The sequence below is a fragment of the Triticum urartu genome, chromosome 7A (genome assembly GCF_056163025.1).
Source record: "Triticum urartu cultivar PI428250 chromosome 7A, HENAU_Tu73, whole genome shotgun sequence".
Taxonomy (NCBI): domain Eukaryota; kingdom Viridiplantae; phylum Streptophyta; class Magnoliopsida; order Poales; family Poaceae; genus Triticum; species Triticum urartu.
This window is the reverse complement of record NC_141879.1, coordinates 685540566-685555981: the sequence shown is the minus strand read 5'-3', so window position 1 is coordinate 685555981 and position 15416 is coordinate 685540566. Positions and strand designations below refer to the sequence as shown.

General features: G+C 46.3%; 2 protein-coding genes across 2 annotated transcripts; one reads left to right on the top strand and one right to left on the bottom strand.

Moving 5' to 3' along the window:
* Positions 1–4147: 4147 nt before the first annotated feature.
* LOC125522644 (uncharacterized) lies at positions 4148–7928 on the bottom strand. The gene is made up of 2 exons (XM_048687692.2): positions 7430–7928; positions 4148–4446 (listed from the first exon to the last, which is right to left on the bottom strand). The coding sequence occupies exons 1-2, from the start codon at positions 7620–7622 to the stop codon at positions 4325–4327; spliced, it is 315 nt and encodes a 104-aa protein (XP_048543649.1). The 5' UTR covers positions 7623–7928; the 3' UTR covers positions 4148–4324.
* A 6076-nt stretch (positions 7929–14004) lies between these two features.
* Positions 14005–15145, top strand: LOC125519348 (glutathione S-transferase 1-like). The gene is made up of 3 exons (XM_087534881.1): positions 14005–14226; positions 14330–14378; positions 14562–15145. Exons 1-3 carry the CDS (start codon positions 14074–14076, stop codon positions 15020–15022), a joined length of 663 nt encoding a protein of 220 aa, XP_087391007.1. The 5' UTR covers positions 14005–14073; the 3' UTR covers positions 15023–15145.
* Positions 15146–15416: the final 271 nt, after the last annotated feature.

Genomic DNA, 15416 nt, shown 5'->3' with positions numbered 1-15416 from the left:
GGGCCGGATCGCCCGTGGCTGCCTCGTAGCTGGAGCTGCACTTGTCGTCGTCGGGCTTCTCGTGGTGATCATATTGAGTTCGTCAATGAATCGCCTGACGAACAAATTAGTTGCTTGTGGCGATTGGAAAACCCCTTCATGTATAGCCTTTCGGCGTGCAGTCCATATTGCCCAAAGTGTGACGGCCAACAACACGAACTGATCATGATCAAGTGACTGCATGAAGGTGAAGAGCCACTGCTTGGCGCTGGGTTCCGTGTTCGACACCAGGCTCTGGGCTAGCTCCTCATTAACTAGTGCCCACACACATCTCGAACTAGTGCAATTGACCAGAGAGTGTCTCCAGGAATCAGGGGAACCACATAATCCACAATGAGCATCATCAGCCATGTGGCGGTGAGCCCGGACGTCTTCGATAGGCAGTGAATGCTTCGATAAGCGCCAGAGGAACATCCTCACCTTTGCCGGGACCGCAGTCCTCCACAGAGTTTTCCATGCTCCCTCCTCGACCGCGGTATTTGAGGTACCCGCCGCACCTTCAAGCCAGGCCTCCCGACGTTGTCTTGTTGCCACTAACATACGGTAGGCTGATTTGACAGTGAAGTTTCCACTAGTTTTGAAGTTCCAGCTCCGAAAATCTTGGATGTTGCGAGTGCACACTGGGATCCCCAAGATGGTGCTTGCATCCATAGGCATAAACACTTGATTGATTAGCTGACTATTCCACGTAGCGCTTGTGTGGTCAATTAGCTCCGCAACCAAGGTCGGTGGATTAGGGTGAATGCTCCCATATGGTCGTAGCATCTCGTCTCTTGGCAACCATGGATCCTCCGAGATGCGAGTAGATTGGCCATTACCTATTCGGCGTACTAGCCCTTGCTTGAGTGTGTCCCTGCCTTCAACGATGGCACGCCAGATCTGACTTGGATGGTTGCCCAAGGTCGCCTCAAGGATGGTGGTTCCAGGGAAATATATACTCTTCAACAGGCGGGCACTAAGAGAATCTGGTTCTTGGAGCAGTCTCCATGCCTGTCGCGCCAGCATTGCCATATTAAAGAGTTAAAAGTCCTTAAACCCTAGGCCTCCCATTCCCTTCGGTTGCGTCATACTTTTCCACGACACCCAATGAGGTTTCCTCTTGCCTGCTTTACTCCCCCACCAAAACTTTATGATGAGCCTGTTGAGGTGCTCATATAGTCCCCTTGGTAGTTTAAAACAGGACATGGATAACACCGGTATTGCCTGAGCCACAGATTTTATTAAGACCTCCTTGCCTGCCGAAGACATGGTGTTTTCCACCCAGCCCTGCACTTTGCTCCATAACCGATCTTTCAGGTACTTAAAAGCCCCATTCTTCGAACTCCCAATGTCTGATGGCATCCCAAGGTACTTCTCATTTAATGTTTCATTTGGGACGTTAAGTATGCCTTTTATGACATCTCTGGTAGCTTCTGGCACTCCCTTGCTAAAAAAGATAGATGATTTTGCAAAGTTCACTCGCTGGCCCGAAGCTTGGCAATATGTGTCCGGTACTAGGTTCACCTCATTAGCTCCCGCACTATTTGCCTTACAAAACAGCAGGCTGTCATCAGCGAATAGCAAGTGGCTAACTTGTGGCGCCGTAGGAGCCACTTGTAAACCACTCAAATTGGATGACTCACTTTTTGATTTCAACAGCCACGACAGGCCCTCTGCTGCTAGCAAGAACAAGTACGGGGATATTGGGTCCCCTTGTCTGATTCCCCTTGACGGTTCAAACTCCTCCAATCTCTTCCCATTGAACATAACAGAAAAATTTACTGTGGTGACCAGCCCCATCACAATGTCCACCCATCTCTCTGTGAAACCTAGTTTAATCATTATTGCTCTCAGGTATGGCCACTCCACCCTATCGTAGGCCTTTATCATATCTAACTTCAGAGCGAAAGACTGATGCTTCTTTGCTTTGTTCCTCTTCATAAAATGGAGACACTCATAAGCTGTGATGATGTCGTCAGTGATGAGTCTGCCCGGAACAAATGCAGACTGTTCCTCAGAAATAATCTCAGGTAGTATCACCTTCAAACGATTAGAGATGACCTTGGATGCAATTTTGTAAAGGACGTTACATAAACTGATCGGACGAAACTGGCTCAAAAGAGTTGGATTTTTTACCTTGGGTATCAACACCAACACTGTCTCATTGATACATGCCGCGGATTCAGTACCTTCCACAATTTTGATCACAACCTTGGTAACTTCGTCTTCACATGTCTCCCAGTGCCGCTGAAAGAAATGAGCAAGGAAACCATCTGGTCCCGGTGCCTTGGTGGGAAACATCTGAAACGGGGCAGTTTTAACTTCTTCAGCACTATATGGTGCATTCAACGCCACATTCATTTCCTCCGTGACCTTGCATGGTACTGTATCAAGCACCTGAGTCATGTCTCCCACCCCTCCGAAGTATACAGATCCTTATAAAAGTTGGTTGTCATAGTTTCCATCTCCATATCATTCTCAGTTATCCTTCCATCATCACACTGCAATGACTTGATTTGGTTTCTCCGGCGTCTCCTGCTCGCTCTCAGGTGGAAAAAGTAGGTATTTTTGTCGCCATGCATAAGCCAGTCGATCCTGGCTCTTTGCCTCCACAGGATTTCCTCGCGGTGAAAAAGCTCGACCAGGCGATCACATATTTTAATCTCCTGTCGCGATGGGCCGGTTCTACCTCAGAGTCCGCGCATGGACTGTAGCTCTTTTTTCAAATCAGCAATTTCTCTGCGTACGCTGCCAAAGTGCAGCCGATCCCATGTCGCCAGGTCACCCGACAGCGCCTGGAGTTTCGCTTTCACCTGGCCCACCGAATCTCCAGCCGCCTGATTCCATCCCGCATGCACTACTGTCTCCAGCATCGGATCGCGTTCCCAGCAGAGCTCGTATTTAAATGGCCGTGGCCCCCGCCTGCATGCATGCATTGCTTGGAGCTGAAGCAACAGGGGTACGTGATCGGACGTAGCAGCTGCTAGGTGTTCCAACGACGCCTCTGGGAAAGCCAATACCCACTCTGGGTTTGCAACACCTCGATCCAAGCGCACCCTAGTGTATGTGCCGCCCACCACCTTCTTCTCGAAAGTCCAATTCTGTCCCTTGTACCCTATGTCCGACAAGCCACATGTGTCGATAGCGTCTCGGAATGAGTCCATCTGTGCTTGGCTTCGTTGGCCAATTCCATCATGCTCATGGGCATGAAGAACTTCATTGAAGTCTCCAATCACTACCCATGCTTCAGTGCTCGATCCTGCAATCCCACGCAACATATCCCAAGTTTTGTATCTCTCACTTGTTTGGGCCTCCCCATACACAAAAGTAATTCTGGTTTTAGTTTCTACCATCTGCTCAACAGAAACATCTATGTGGTACTCAGAATAACCCAACACTTCGAGCTTTATTTCCTCATTCCAGAAAATGCCTAGTCCACCACTCCTTCCGGAGCTGCTTACAGCAAAACTTTTATTGTAGCCTAAAGTTCCTACTAGATTCTCAACACGTGAGCCCTCCAACTGAGTTTCAAGAATGCATACAATGGAGGGGGCATGTAGCTTCGAAAGATCTCGAAGCTCTCGAACTGTCACAGGTCTGCCAGCCCCATGACAGTTCCAAACTAGGCAACTCATTGCGCCTGGCACAACCCATTGATAGGGCCAGCCCTGTTTTACTGTTTCTCAATATAAAAACACTTCAGATCGTGGAGCCATATGCGCGATATTTAAGCCTGGAAGAGCGGGCCGCAATGGGCCCAGAAATCAAAAAGGGCTCAGAGTTGCGTGTTGTATACCAACTCTTTTTTTTTTTGCGAGTCGTTGTATTCCAACTCTAGAAACACATTGGGTTACAATATTTTACCTTTTTTTAGGGGTTACGATATTTACTGATGGGTAAACAACCCAGCCCAGTACACTCGAGTAGCAACCTGGATAAGCTTTCCGAAATAGCCCTCCTGCTAGATATATATCCCACTAAAACAAGGACAAGCTTATCTGAAAAAATAGTTTTGATAATCCGAAGAACCAACAGACAGAGCAGCATCACAACAAACTGTCTGGGTGATATCGACAAGAGAAGCCCTTTCATCAATCATATATAATCACACAATTAACAAGCTATCATGTGAAACAACCATATCGTCATGGTTTCTCATTATTTCAGTTGTTTGTTATTATATGTACAAGTATAACAACTACTACAATCTACATAAGGGGTTTAAAGAATAAGAAAAACAGGTTTACATTTTTATAAGAAGGGGTCACTGGACGAGACGGTCCAACCAGGTTCTGCCACTGCTGCTTCAGATGGGAGGGATGTTGGCAAAAGAAAAGCCCTGGTACCCTTTGTAAGCATAATACGCTACTCTTGTGTAGTAGAATCCTGGGATGAACATCACTACGCCCAGCACTGTAAAGAAAATCCCTGTATCCAGAAGAACAGAGACATACATCAGGAACAGCTAGAGATATTGAGTGATCGGTACTCTGGAGCAAGTTAACGACCTAACACTCATGCACCCTGAAAATATCTTCAAGCTGCAACAACCGTCCGTAAGTAGGTATGCTGCTATTAGCCCTGCCTTACAAATTGAAGTTGTATGCATCAGGCGCTTACCAACATTGTGCAAAAGGACTTGACATATCTACGGATTGAAACGAACAAAAATGCCTCTTCAGAACTTCCTAACACTTTGCTACATGTGGGCTTTGGCACACTGCTGGGATTGAGTGCCAATAAGCATGACATAAGTTTGTAATATCAATTCCATCATACATGATTCTGCATTTATAATCTGTACAGATGATCTTTGATTTCGTTTATGAAACAGGTATCCTTAACTACTACGCATAGTGGAGCCAACGCAACAGAAAGACATTTGATTGATGGTTTCTCAGCCCGTATTTGTTCTGAGTTCTGATTGATTTTTCTTCTGTTCAGTCTGGCATCCAAAACAGCTCAGGGAGTTAACGAATTACGACAACACACGGTGGTTCATTTTCTTCGTACATTTGGTTCATTTGGCCCCTTTTTTCAAATTTATTAGTAAAGTCTAGATCTCTCTTTTCTATGATCTTTCATAACCAAATGTTAGAGTACGTAATGGGCCTAATGGCCTGGGCTGGCGGTATAGCCCGTTAATCTTAGGGTTAATTAAAGATAAGGGTCGCTTGCTTAGGGGTCAAGTAAACCTTACTTGGGAGTCAAGTAAACCTCTCTATATAAAGAGAGGAGATGTATCAATCTAATCAAGCAAGAATTAAGAAGGAAATCTCTTCCATCTTGCCCGGCCATGGGCAAAAGGCCCCCGGCCGGCCCTCTCGCGCCCTCCTTCTAGCAGCGCCATAACAATTTGGTATCAGCTAGCTTCGGTTCGATCATGTCTTCACCGCCGCCCAACCCGTCTCTTCCGCTGCCGGTCACCTCGTCGTCTCCGGCGACCACCACGACCGTCGCCCCGCTCCTGCCCGCGCCGGGATCCTCCGTCACGCCCGCCCCCGTCGTCCTCACCCCGGAGGAGGTGTCCGGGGTGCTGCGGGACCTAACACAGGCGGTCCAGGAGATCCACCTGTTCTTGGCCGGGTCCTACGAACCGCACCCGGCTGCGCCGCCCATCACCGCCACCGTGCCGCCGTGGCTGCCGCTGCACCAGGCGGCCCCCGCCGCGCTCGCCGGGCTGCTGCAGCAGCCGTTGTAGCTGCCATCCACCGCGTCGTCCTGGCTGCCGTGGCAGCCGCCGCACCAGGCGGCCTCCGCCGCGCTCGCCGGGCTGCTGCAGCAGCCGCTGCAGCTGCCATCCACCGCCACCACCGCCCCGTCCTGGCTACCATGGCAGCTGCCGCACCAGGTGGCCTCCGCCGCGCTCACCGGGCCGCTGCAGCAGCTGCCATCCACCGCCACCACTGCCCCGCCCTGGCTGCAGTGGCAGCCACCGCTCCTGGCGACCTCCTCCGCGCCCGGCACTTCACCGCAGCAGCCGCTGCAACTGCAGCAGCCATTGCCGGTCAGCTCCGGCCCCGCATCGACCGCACCGACGGGAGTCCCGATCCACCAGATCAAGTCCCCGCCGTCGCCATCACCGCTTCCCCAGGGCGTCCCCATCCAGCAGATCAAGTTCCCGCCGTCGCCGTCACCGCTTCCAGCTTGGATCACTACCCGCCATGTGTCGGCGGCGGTGAGGCTGCAGGCTGCTGCACGCGGCCTCCTAGCGCGTCAGCATGTGCGGGAGTTGCGTGGTCTGCAGCTGCCGCTCCTCCCAGTTGCGCTTCGCTGCGCAAAGGACCTCGATCTCGTCTGCTGCGTCGGGGATCTTGGGCATGCTGTTTTCCCCACGGACAGTGCCCTCAAAGTCCGCGACATCGGCGGTTGGGGAGGCACACCCCTCCTCGCCATTCTCCATCGACAGCCTTCCACTCTTCTATGTGCGGTGCCGACCAACAACCGTCCGGCGGGGAGAAGGCATGGTGTCACCGACAAGAGCGCACCGCGTAGCAGCACTGCATTCCGCCGCCGGCCGCCGCGAGGGCGCCTCTGCTGGTCGCTCTTGCGACCACTTCCAGGTGGCCATATACATGCACTCCTTTTGTCCAGATGGTGTCCATGGGATCCAGGTGGATGTACACGTGCACGTCCGACGTGCGGATGGTATCCAGTTTTTGTTAAGAGGTCCAAAATAAATCATCCCAGTCCATTTCAGGTTGAGGGTAATAAAACAAGCCGAGATGTAAAAGGCTTGTTTTCAGGTGTTAGGTCTGTATTGCGTCAAGTCATGGTTATAAGTTGGTTAGGCTGCAGCTCAAGGACAAGCTGCATGTCCAGATGGGGTGTAGTGTTAGAGTATGTAATGGGCCTAATGGCCTGGGCTGGCGGTATAGCCCGTTAATCTTAGAGTTAATTAGAGATAAGGGTCGCTTGCTTAGGGGTCAAGTAAGCCTTACTTGGGAGTCAAGTAAACCTCTCTATATAAAGAGAGGAGATGTATCGATCTAATCAAGCAAGAATTAAAAAGGAAATCCCTCCCATCTTGCCCGGCTGTGGGCAAAAGGCCCCCGGCCGGCCCTCTCGCGCCCTCCTTCTAGCAGCCCCATAACACCAAATACCTTATCTATAGAAGGGCTTAATAATAAACTAACAAACAAAAACAAGTAGTTCAGCCAGACATGGAAAACTCTAGGATTTTCGATTTTTATTCAGGCCAGCATTAGAAATGAATAGCTTGATCTATCTCAAAAATTCAAAGTATAAATAATGGGGTGAAGGTGCTTTTTTACGGGGGAACCCCTCCCTCTCTGAGTTCCCCAGTTCATCACCCAACTCTCAACAAAGCAACTACAAATTCTAGATTCTCCTTTTTTTTCCCGATAGTGAATCTGGGGTAGATAGATAGGGGGACAGATATCGGTCTCACCGTGGGAGCGGTCGCCGCCGACGCGGTGGGCGGCCATGACGAGGCCGGCGACGACGCCGAGCGCGCCAAACGCGAGGAGTGCGGCGGCGAAGGCGATCTCCTTGACCGGCGCGCCGCGCGGCCGGCCCCCCGCCGCGCCGCCCACCAGGTCGTCCTCGTCGGTGATGGAGAAGGCGTGGTCCACGTACGCCATCCCGCTGCCGGCCGGTCGAGCGCCGCAGCGCACCGCCGGAGGTGGTGCGTCGCCTCGGTCTGTTTGGCCTTGCCGATCTGGACGTGCTGGGGCAGGATTGGGGAGACCTGGCGAGTTGGTAGCGTGGGGTGAGAGGGGAGGAGGAAGCTTGCGGGGCGGGCAAAGGCGGCGGGGAAGGGGAAGCGGTGGCGCGGTCGCTTTTGCCGGCCGTTCCGGGGTCGCGGTCGCGCCTGTGGATTTGGACGCCTTCTTTTTCCTCTTCGCTTTCTCCCTACGGTTTGTCTACTAGATTACTAGTTCATTCAGATGAATGGGCAACTTGAGAAAAACGTTAACAGAGGCTGTTGCAAAGTGTATATGCCAAATAGCATCATTTTTGTTTTTCCGCCGGATAAGCTTGCACACATAAACGAAAAAAAGTGAAATATAAAGACAAAAATAGACGTCTGTCTGTCGGTGGTGGCATGTGAAGGTCGGTTTATCCGTCTAGAAAAAACACACTCCTTTCAACCGGACTAGAAGCCGGATCGGATTGTGCTCATGAACAAAAAATCTTTTCTGATATCCAATGCCCCTGAATTCAAAATAGATTTCGGCCAAAAAAATTATCCTGCCACTTTCACCTTTAGTAGCCGGGTACAAGCGTTTTCAGATTGATGTGTATTTGTTGCTAAAAAAACCATGATAAAATTGGGCATATATGGAGGATCAATGAATGACTTAGTAGCTTGAGATTACCACTTTTCATTTCTTCATGAACTAGGTGCTCTCAGTATCAAAGTTTGTAGCCTTTCCTGATGGTTATTGTATCTCCCTTGGCATACAAGTAAGTGTACTCCCTCCATTCCTAAATATATGATGTTCTGGACTACCAAAACATCATATATTTAGGAATGGAGGGAGTATTTATCAACCTGTTTTATTGAACATTTGTGGATATGTCAGATTCATTGCCTGCTTAATAGGTCAAGAACTAGGTTGCAATTACTTCTCTTGTTTAGGTGTGTCAACTGCTCTCCCAATTAGATCACACCAGGTAGCTTCCATCATATTAGTTGGACTTGGTTGCCAAGTAAGTGTGATGGAGACCTAGCTTAAACCTTCTCATGGGTATCTTTAATTTCTTGGCTGCCAAGTGACTCTATTTTGTTGCTAGTTAGTTCTGTAGTTTAATTAATTTGCCATGGTGCTCTCATTCTCTTTGGTGAGCAGCTTGATATATTTTTAGTCCGAGGCAACATATTTTCCTCATATATTAATTAAGACAAGAATAGGGCGTGTTACAACCCACAAAAAAATATAAGATTTTTTTCAGGAGAAAACTTGTATTACTCAACCCGGAGGATTACAATCAGATTCACAGAGTTTGATGACCTCATCAGGTCCTGAACCTAACCAAATAGTCGTACGGCTTTGAATCCTACTATAAGTAGCCATAAAATGGCTTACATTGTTTTGATTGCGGCATACATGAGTAATACAAGTATTTCATTCGAGTAGCTTGCTTTGAATCTCTAGGGTCAAGAAAGAGTTTCTTGACCTATCAATTTCCTTACTCCTCAACCAGTTAACGGCCTCAAGGCAATCCGATTCAACAACAATAGGCAGATCACTCCATTGCATGGCTAATGACACATCTTCAGAGATTGCGGACAGTTGAGACTCAAGTGCACTATCACAAGTAAGCAGGTGTCGACGTGTTGTGAAGATGATCGCACCCAATGAATCTCTAAGCACCATGCCAGTTGTAGCTAATCCATCATTGACAAGATAAGAACCATTAGTATTTAACTTGACCCAACCCATATCAGGTGCTGTCCATCGAAAATTGATAAGCGCACGATCAGGATGTGTCACATCCCCCCTGGAGATTTCGTTTTCACCAATCACGCCCATCCTCTCACTGGATCATAATCATGGTTTTCTGATATGTTAAGTATTAAAGAGAAATAGCTACAGAGGAACCTTTTGGAAACATTCGTTGGAGGTGTAGTTTTCTCATGAACTATCTCATTCCTTAAATACCAGATCCTCCACAGCAACATTAGTACCTTGAGCCGCATATTCCCTATCATATCACGAAGCACGTCAAAAAGCCATTTTGTCCCCGTGTTCACTATGCGCGAGACATCCAGTAGCAACCAGGTGAGCGCCATCTCCTTCCAAAGTGCTCTTGCAAGAGTACAATGACACAAGGCATGAAAGGAATCCTCCCGGTGAGCTGAACAAATTGGGCATATATCATCAAGCTCAAGTTTCTTTGAGTGTTTGATCTCCCACGTTGGCAGTGAGTTTGAAGCTAGTTTCCTTGCAAATACTTTGACCTTTGGTGGTGTCAAACCTCCCAATACAAGCTTCCACAAGGACCTTTCACCACTGGGTGATGTACTCGTTGTGACCTGCTAGGCGAGGTTATGCTCCTCAAGTGACATTCGATGCACTATTGACAGTGAAGTTGCCAGTCTTTTCCCCTGCCCAAGCAATGAATCGTTCGAGCGTCAGTACAATGGTACCCAATTTCTTTGCACCCGCGGCGATCCAAAGGCGAGCATCTCCTTTGATGGTATTGAGCAAGATTGGTGGTGGTGTGCTTCTGTGGCGAAACACTCGGACATTCTTCTCATTCAATTTTGCCCAACTAATGAGCGTTGTGAGCGATGCCATGGCCTTTCGATTGGCGGTGTGGATGTCAGAGCGGTTTGTCCACCAATCTTTGACGGAACTCTCAAGGTGCCAAGTGGAAGTGTCGATGCTCTCGAGGTGTAGCCATTTGTTTGCTAAGTTTCAAAGACCGATGGTGAAGCGACACTTGAAGAAGAGGTGTGCTCCAGATTCTTGTTCCCGCTCGCACAGAGGATAAAGGCCGCAATTTGCCCATCCTTGTTTAGCCAATCTACCAGCGGACCAAATCCTATCTGGGTGGTCAACCAAGCAAAAAACTTGACTTTCAGGGTGCCCAATTCTTTCAAACCGAGTGCTCACACGAAATCTCTCCTTTATAACAAAAATCAGGCTCCGTGAGGCTCAGGACTCGAGAGCATGCAATCCTCTCATACAAAACCCTCCTCGTGGTCCCCGCAAAAAACATCCCTCCTCGTGGAACATGGCATACAAATATTTTGACCAAGGTTGCGGTTCTAAGCTTGGTTCCTATTGTAGATAAGATAAGATAGATACAATAATTAATATGCTCGCAGTCAAACTAGGGGATGGCACATATATACGTGGCCGTAAGTTCAGGCAAAGATATTCACTTCGAGGAATGCTTTGGTACGTAGGATGGATATGCCATACGTTCGGAGGACCTCCTCTACGCTGGAATACAACACAGGCACAGCTAACCTGGGCCGGCCCATTTGCGCTGGAAAATCAACAAAAATTACGACCTACATGGGCATTCGAACTCACGACCAGCCATATAATTCCAACCGCTGCTAGCCACTTCGGCTGCCTAACTCAAGTGCTACAGACTGCCACGCCTAAAGAATTAGTGAAAGCGGAAACACTTTAACACCAATTCACAAATAGATAAATGGGTGCGCGGATCTAACACACAAGCTCTAGTCCAAAACGATCTATTTTTTTGAAATTTCTTATGTGAATTTCTGTTTCACAAAGTAATTTTTTTTAAACCCAAACATTTTCAAAATCTGTGAACATATTTTTTTTAAACGCAAACCTTTTGTGAACAATGTTTCAGACCCTCACACTTTGTTTTAAAAAAGAAGAGCATAATTGAAAGTGAGAACATTTCTTGAAACTACAAACAATTTTTTTAAATACGAACATTTTCTTAATATAAGGAACAAAACTGAAAACACGGACATTTTCTGAAACTATGAACAATTATTTCAAAATGCGAACATTTTATGAATTCCTCGGAATGTTTTTGTATTTTCAAATTGCTCATAATGTCAAAACACAAACATTTTTACAAAGAGCTAACAAAATTTTGAACCCGAACATTTTTCTTTTAACATTTTAGGAAAATCACTATTAAATTTGGAATTTCAAGAAAAATACGAACAAAAATTTGAAACAATTTTTTTGAATTTGCTCGATTTTTTTTGTATTCGTGTAGAAAAATCACCATGTTCAACGTAGGGTGTCGGGGTAGGTCAGAAGGCTCCGTTTGGGAGCATGTTTTTTCTCGACATCCGTCCAATGACCTAATTTTTTTCACTAGCAACAATTCAAGGCACCATGCCAAGGTTTTTTGGTTTTTTACAAATTTTATATTTTCTGGAGCTTACTTTGTAAAAAAAAGGGCGATAAATTGCCAAACGTGTCGCAACTTGCATACGGTGTCGAAAATCGTTCAAACTTGGCATGGATTCCTACCATGGGTAGGCCCACCTGCTTGCAAAAGTTGGGTTATTGCAAGCGTATCCAAAAATAGGCATCCATTAAATGGCCCCAATTATTCCCATGGCCTTGTATGGCCAATTCAAGACACCATGGCAAGTTGTTTTGGTTTTCAATAATTTTAGCATTTTCTAGAGTTTTCTCGGTAAAAAAAAGAAAATAAATGCTCGGACATGTGGCAACTTGCATACACTATTGAAAATAGTTCAAACCTGACATAGATGCCTACCATGTGCATGCTCAACTTCTTGGAAAAGTTGTGGTCATTTGAAGGATATCTAAAAACAGACCATGTTCAAATGAGTGTATTCAGGTAGGTCAGAAAGCTCCGCCTGAGAGCATGTTGTGTTTCGACATCCATGAAATTGCCCCAATTTTTTAGATGACCTTGTATGGCCAACTAAATGCACCATGCCAAGTTTTTTTTGTTTTTTGATGAATTTTGCGTTTTCTGGAGTTTTCTCGGCCAAAAAAGGTCAATAAATGGTCGGACATGTCGCGACTTGCATACAGTGTCAGAAATCATTCAAACTTGACATGGATGTCTACCATGGGCATGCTCACCTACTTAAAAAAGTTGGGGTCATTTCAAGAATGTCCAAAACTATACCATGTTCAATGAAGAGTGTTCGGTTGCGAGAAGGCTCTCTTTGAGAGCACATTGTTTCTTGACATTCTTGAAATGGCCCTAATTTTTTCATGGCCTTGTATGACCAATTCAAGGCACCATGCCAAGTTGTTTGGATTCTCAACAAATTCTGCATTTTCTGGAGTTTTTCTGGTGAAAAAAGACCGATAAATGATTGGACGTGTCGCAACTTGCATACGGTGTCAAAAATCATTCAATCGTATCACTGATGCCTACCATGGGCAATGCCCATCTTCCTGCAAAAGTTGTGGTTATTTCAAGAATGTTCAAAACTAGACCATGTTCAATGAAGGGTGTTCGGTTGCCAAAAGGCTCTCTTTGAGAGCACGTTGTTTTCTTGACATCCTTGAAATGGCCCCAATTTTTTCATGGCCTTGTATGACCAATTCAAGACACCATGCCAAGTTGTTTGGATTTTCAACAAGTTCTACATTTTCTGGAGTTTTTCCGATGAAAAAAGACCGATAAATGATCGGGCGTGTCGGAAGTTGCATGCGGTGTCAGAAATCATTCAAACCTATCACTGGTGCCTACCATGGGCAATGCCCACCTTCCTGCAAAAGTTGGGGTCATTTCAAGAATGTCCAAAACTAGACCATGTTCAATGAAGGGTGTTCGGTTGCCAGAAGGATTCATCAATTTAGAAACAAAATCTTTATTCATCTTGAGAAATCATTCATCCTGAATAAAGATTCATCAATTTAGAAAAAAATAAATCTCTACTCAACTTTTGCAGGAAATGAATAAAGATTCATCTTGAATCATGTTCGGAAAAAGAAATCATTCATCTTAAAAATCATCTACTCTAAAAAGGAAATCATTCATCTCGAGAAAGATTCATCAATTTAGAAAAAAAAATCATCAATCTTGAATAAAGTTCATCGACTTTGAAAATAGTTCATCAATATTAAAAAAAGGTTCATCGATTTTTTTAAAGGAAACTGAAAAAGTTTGCACATTCAAAAGAAAAAGTAAAACAAAAAGGAACATAAAAAGGAAAAGAAAAGGAAAAAGAAAAAAAGGGAAATGAAAACCGGAAAAAACGTTTGAAAAACTAAGAAAAAAAAGGAAACCAGAAACAGGAAAGATCAAGGAAGAAAAAGACAAGACAGAACTACCTAAACACAAGTGCTCAAGTCGACCGTTGGTCATCACCTCGAATTATGTACGAGGAAGAACCTGGTTCGATTCCTCTCAGGCTCACATTTTTTCGCGATTTAAAATCAGAAAAAAAAGAAGGGAAAGATGGGCCGGCCCAGCTCACTGTACATCGTATACAGGGGACGAATGATTTCTAATATATGACCATTATGCCCTTATTTATGAAGAGGTATTGATTAATCTGGGCCGTTTACGTGTTTAGGGGGGTGTACCGAAACAGAAGTGATTCACTTATTCAGTGGCGAAGAGCAGAGCGAAGCCGGCAGGAAGAGCAACATGGAGCCCGTCGTGAAGGTGTACGGGCCGGCCATGTCTTGGAACATAGCCAGGGTCCTTGTGAGCCTGGAGGAGTCCGGCGTCAACTACGAGCTCGTCGCCGTCGACTTCGCCGCGGCCGAGCACAAGAGCCCCGCCCACCTCGGCAGGAACGTATGTAGGCCTCTCTCGCTCTTCTATTTGTGTATGAGACGTCGTCTATCCTTCTCTGTTTGCTCTTCCTGCGTTGATATTGCTGATTAGCTTTTTTCCACAGCCGTTCGGTCAGGTCCCAGTTTTGGAGGACGGTGACTTTTGCCTCTGGGGTAAGAAACTTCGGCAACCATCTAAATATTTTTCCTCTTGGCCAGGGTAGACAGAGTAATTTAGCATGGATACATAACATATATCCATTTACTCAGAAAAGCTTTGGGAGAAAACCTTATGTTGAAATTTACATGTTTCAAGCCTAGCTCTCATCACATATATTGTCTATGTCTATGCAACAGAGTCGCGCGCAATCACAAAATATATATGCCGAAAGTACAAACCTGAGCTCCTTGGGGTTGGCAATCTCGAGGGATCAGCAATGGTCTATGTGTGGCTGGAGGTGGAGGCCCACCAATACCGTCCTCTCATAGAGGCTATTCTTATGGAGGTCAGGATCCGGCCAATTTTCGGGCAAAGGGTTGATGAGAGGGCCGTCGAGGAGAACATTGATAAGCTGAAGAAGGTGTTGGATGTGTATGAGTCCAGATTGTCGAGCTCCAAGTACCTAGCTGGAGATTTCATCAGCCTCGCCGACCTCAACCATGTCTCCACCATGCTTTGCCTAGGGATCACTATATACATATCGGTGCTCGACATGTACCCGCATGTAAGGGCCTGGTGGGATGACCTGAAGGGCAGGCCAGCGGCGAGGAAGGTGTCGGATCTAATGCACATGTCCGTGAAGAATGATCTAAAATGATTATGTTGGCAACACCTAGCTCTTCCATTAATGTGTTTGTGCTCTTTCGGTATTTGGTCAAAGTGTTTGTGTTGAACTAGTAAATATTCGTGTTATTCGAGAAAATATGACACACAGTGGGAAATCAAGTCGAAATACGAAGAAAAAAATGTAGCAGAATTGCCACATTTCAAGTGATTCCTGTAGTCTAGAGTCGGTCTGGTGAAATAAAATTGAAGCCTTAATGCAACTGGTCTAACTAAAAAAATGACTTGGTCTTATGAGAAACTAGACCTCATATTTAATAGTTCACAATAGCTAAACTTTAGTCGCCTGAAAATCTGATTTGGGTCGGTCGATTTTCTAAATCGATAGAAGAAAGGAGGGGCGCCGGAGTGAAGGAAGAAACAGCTGC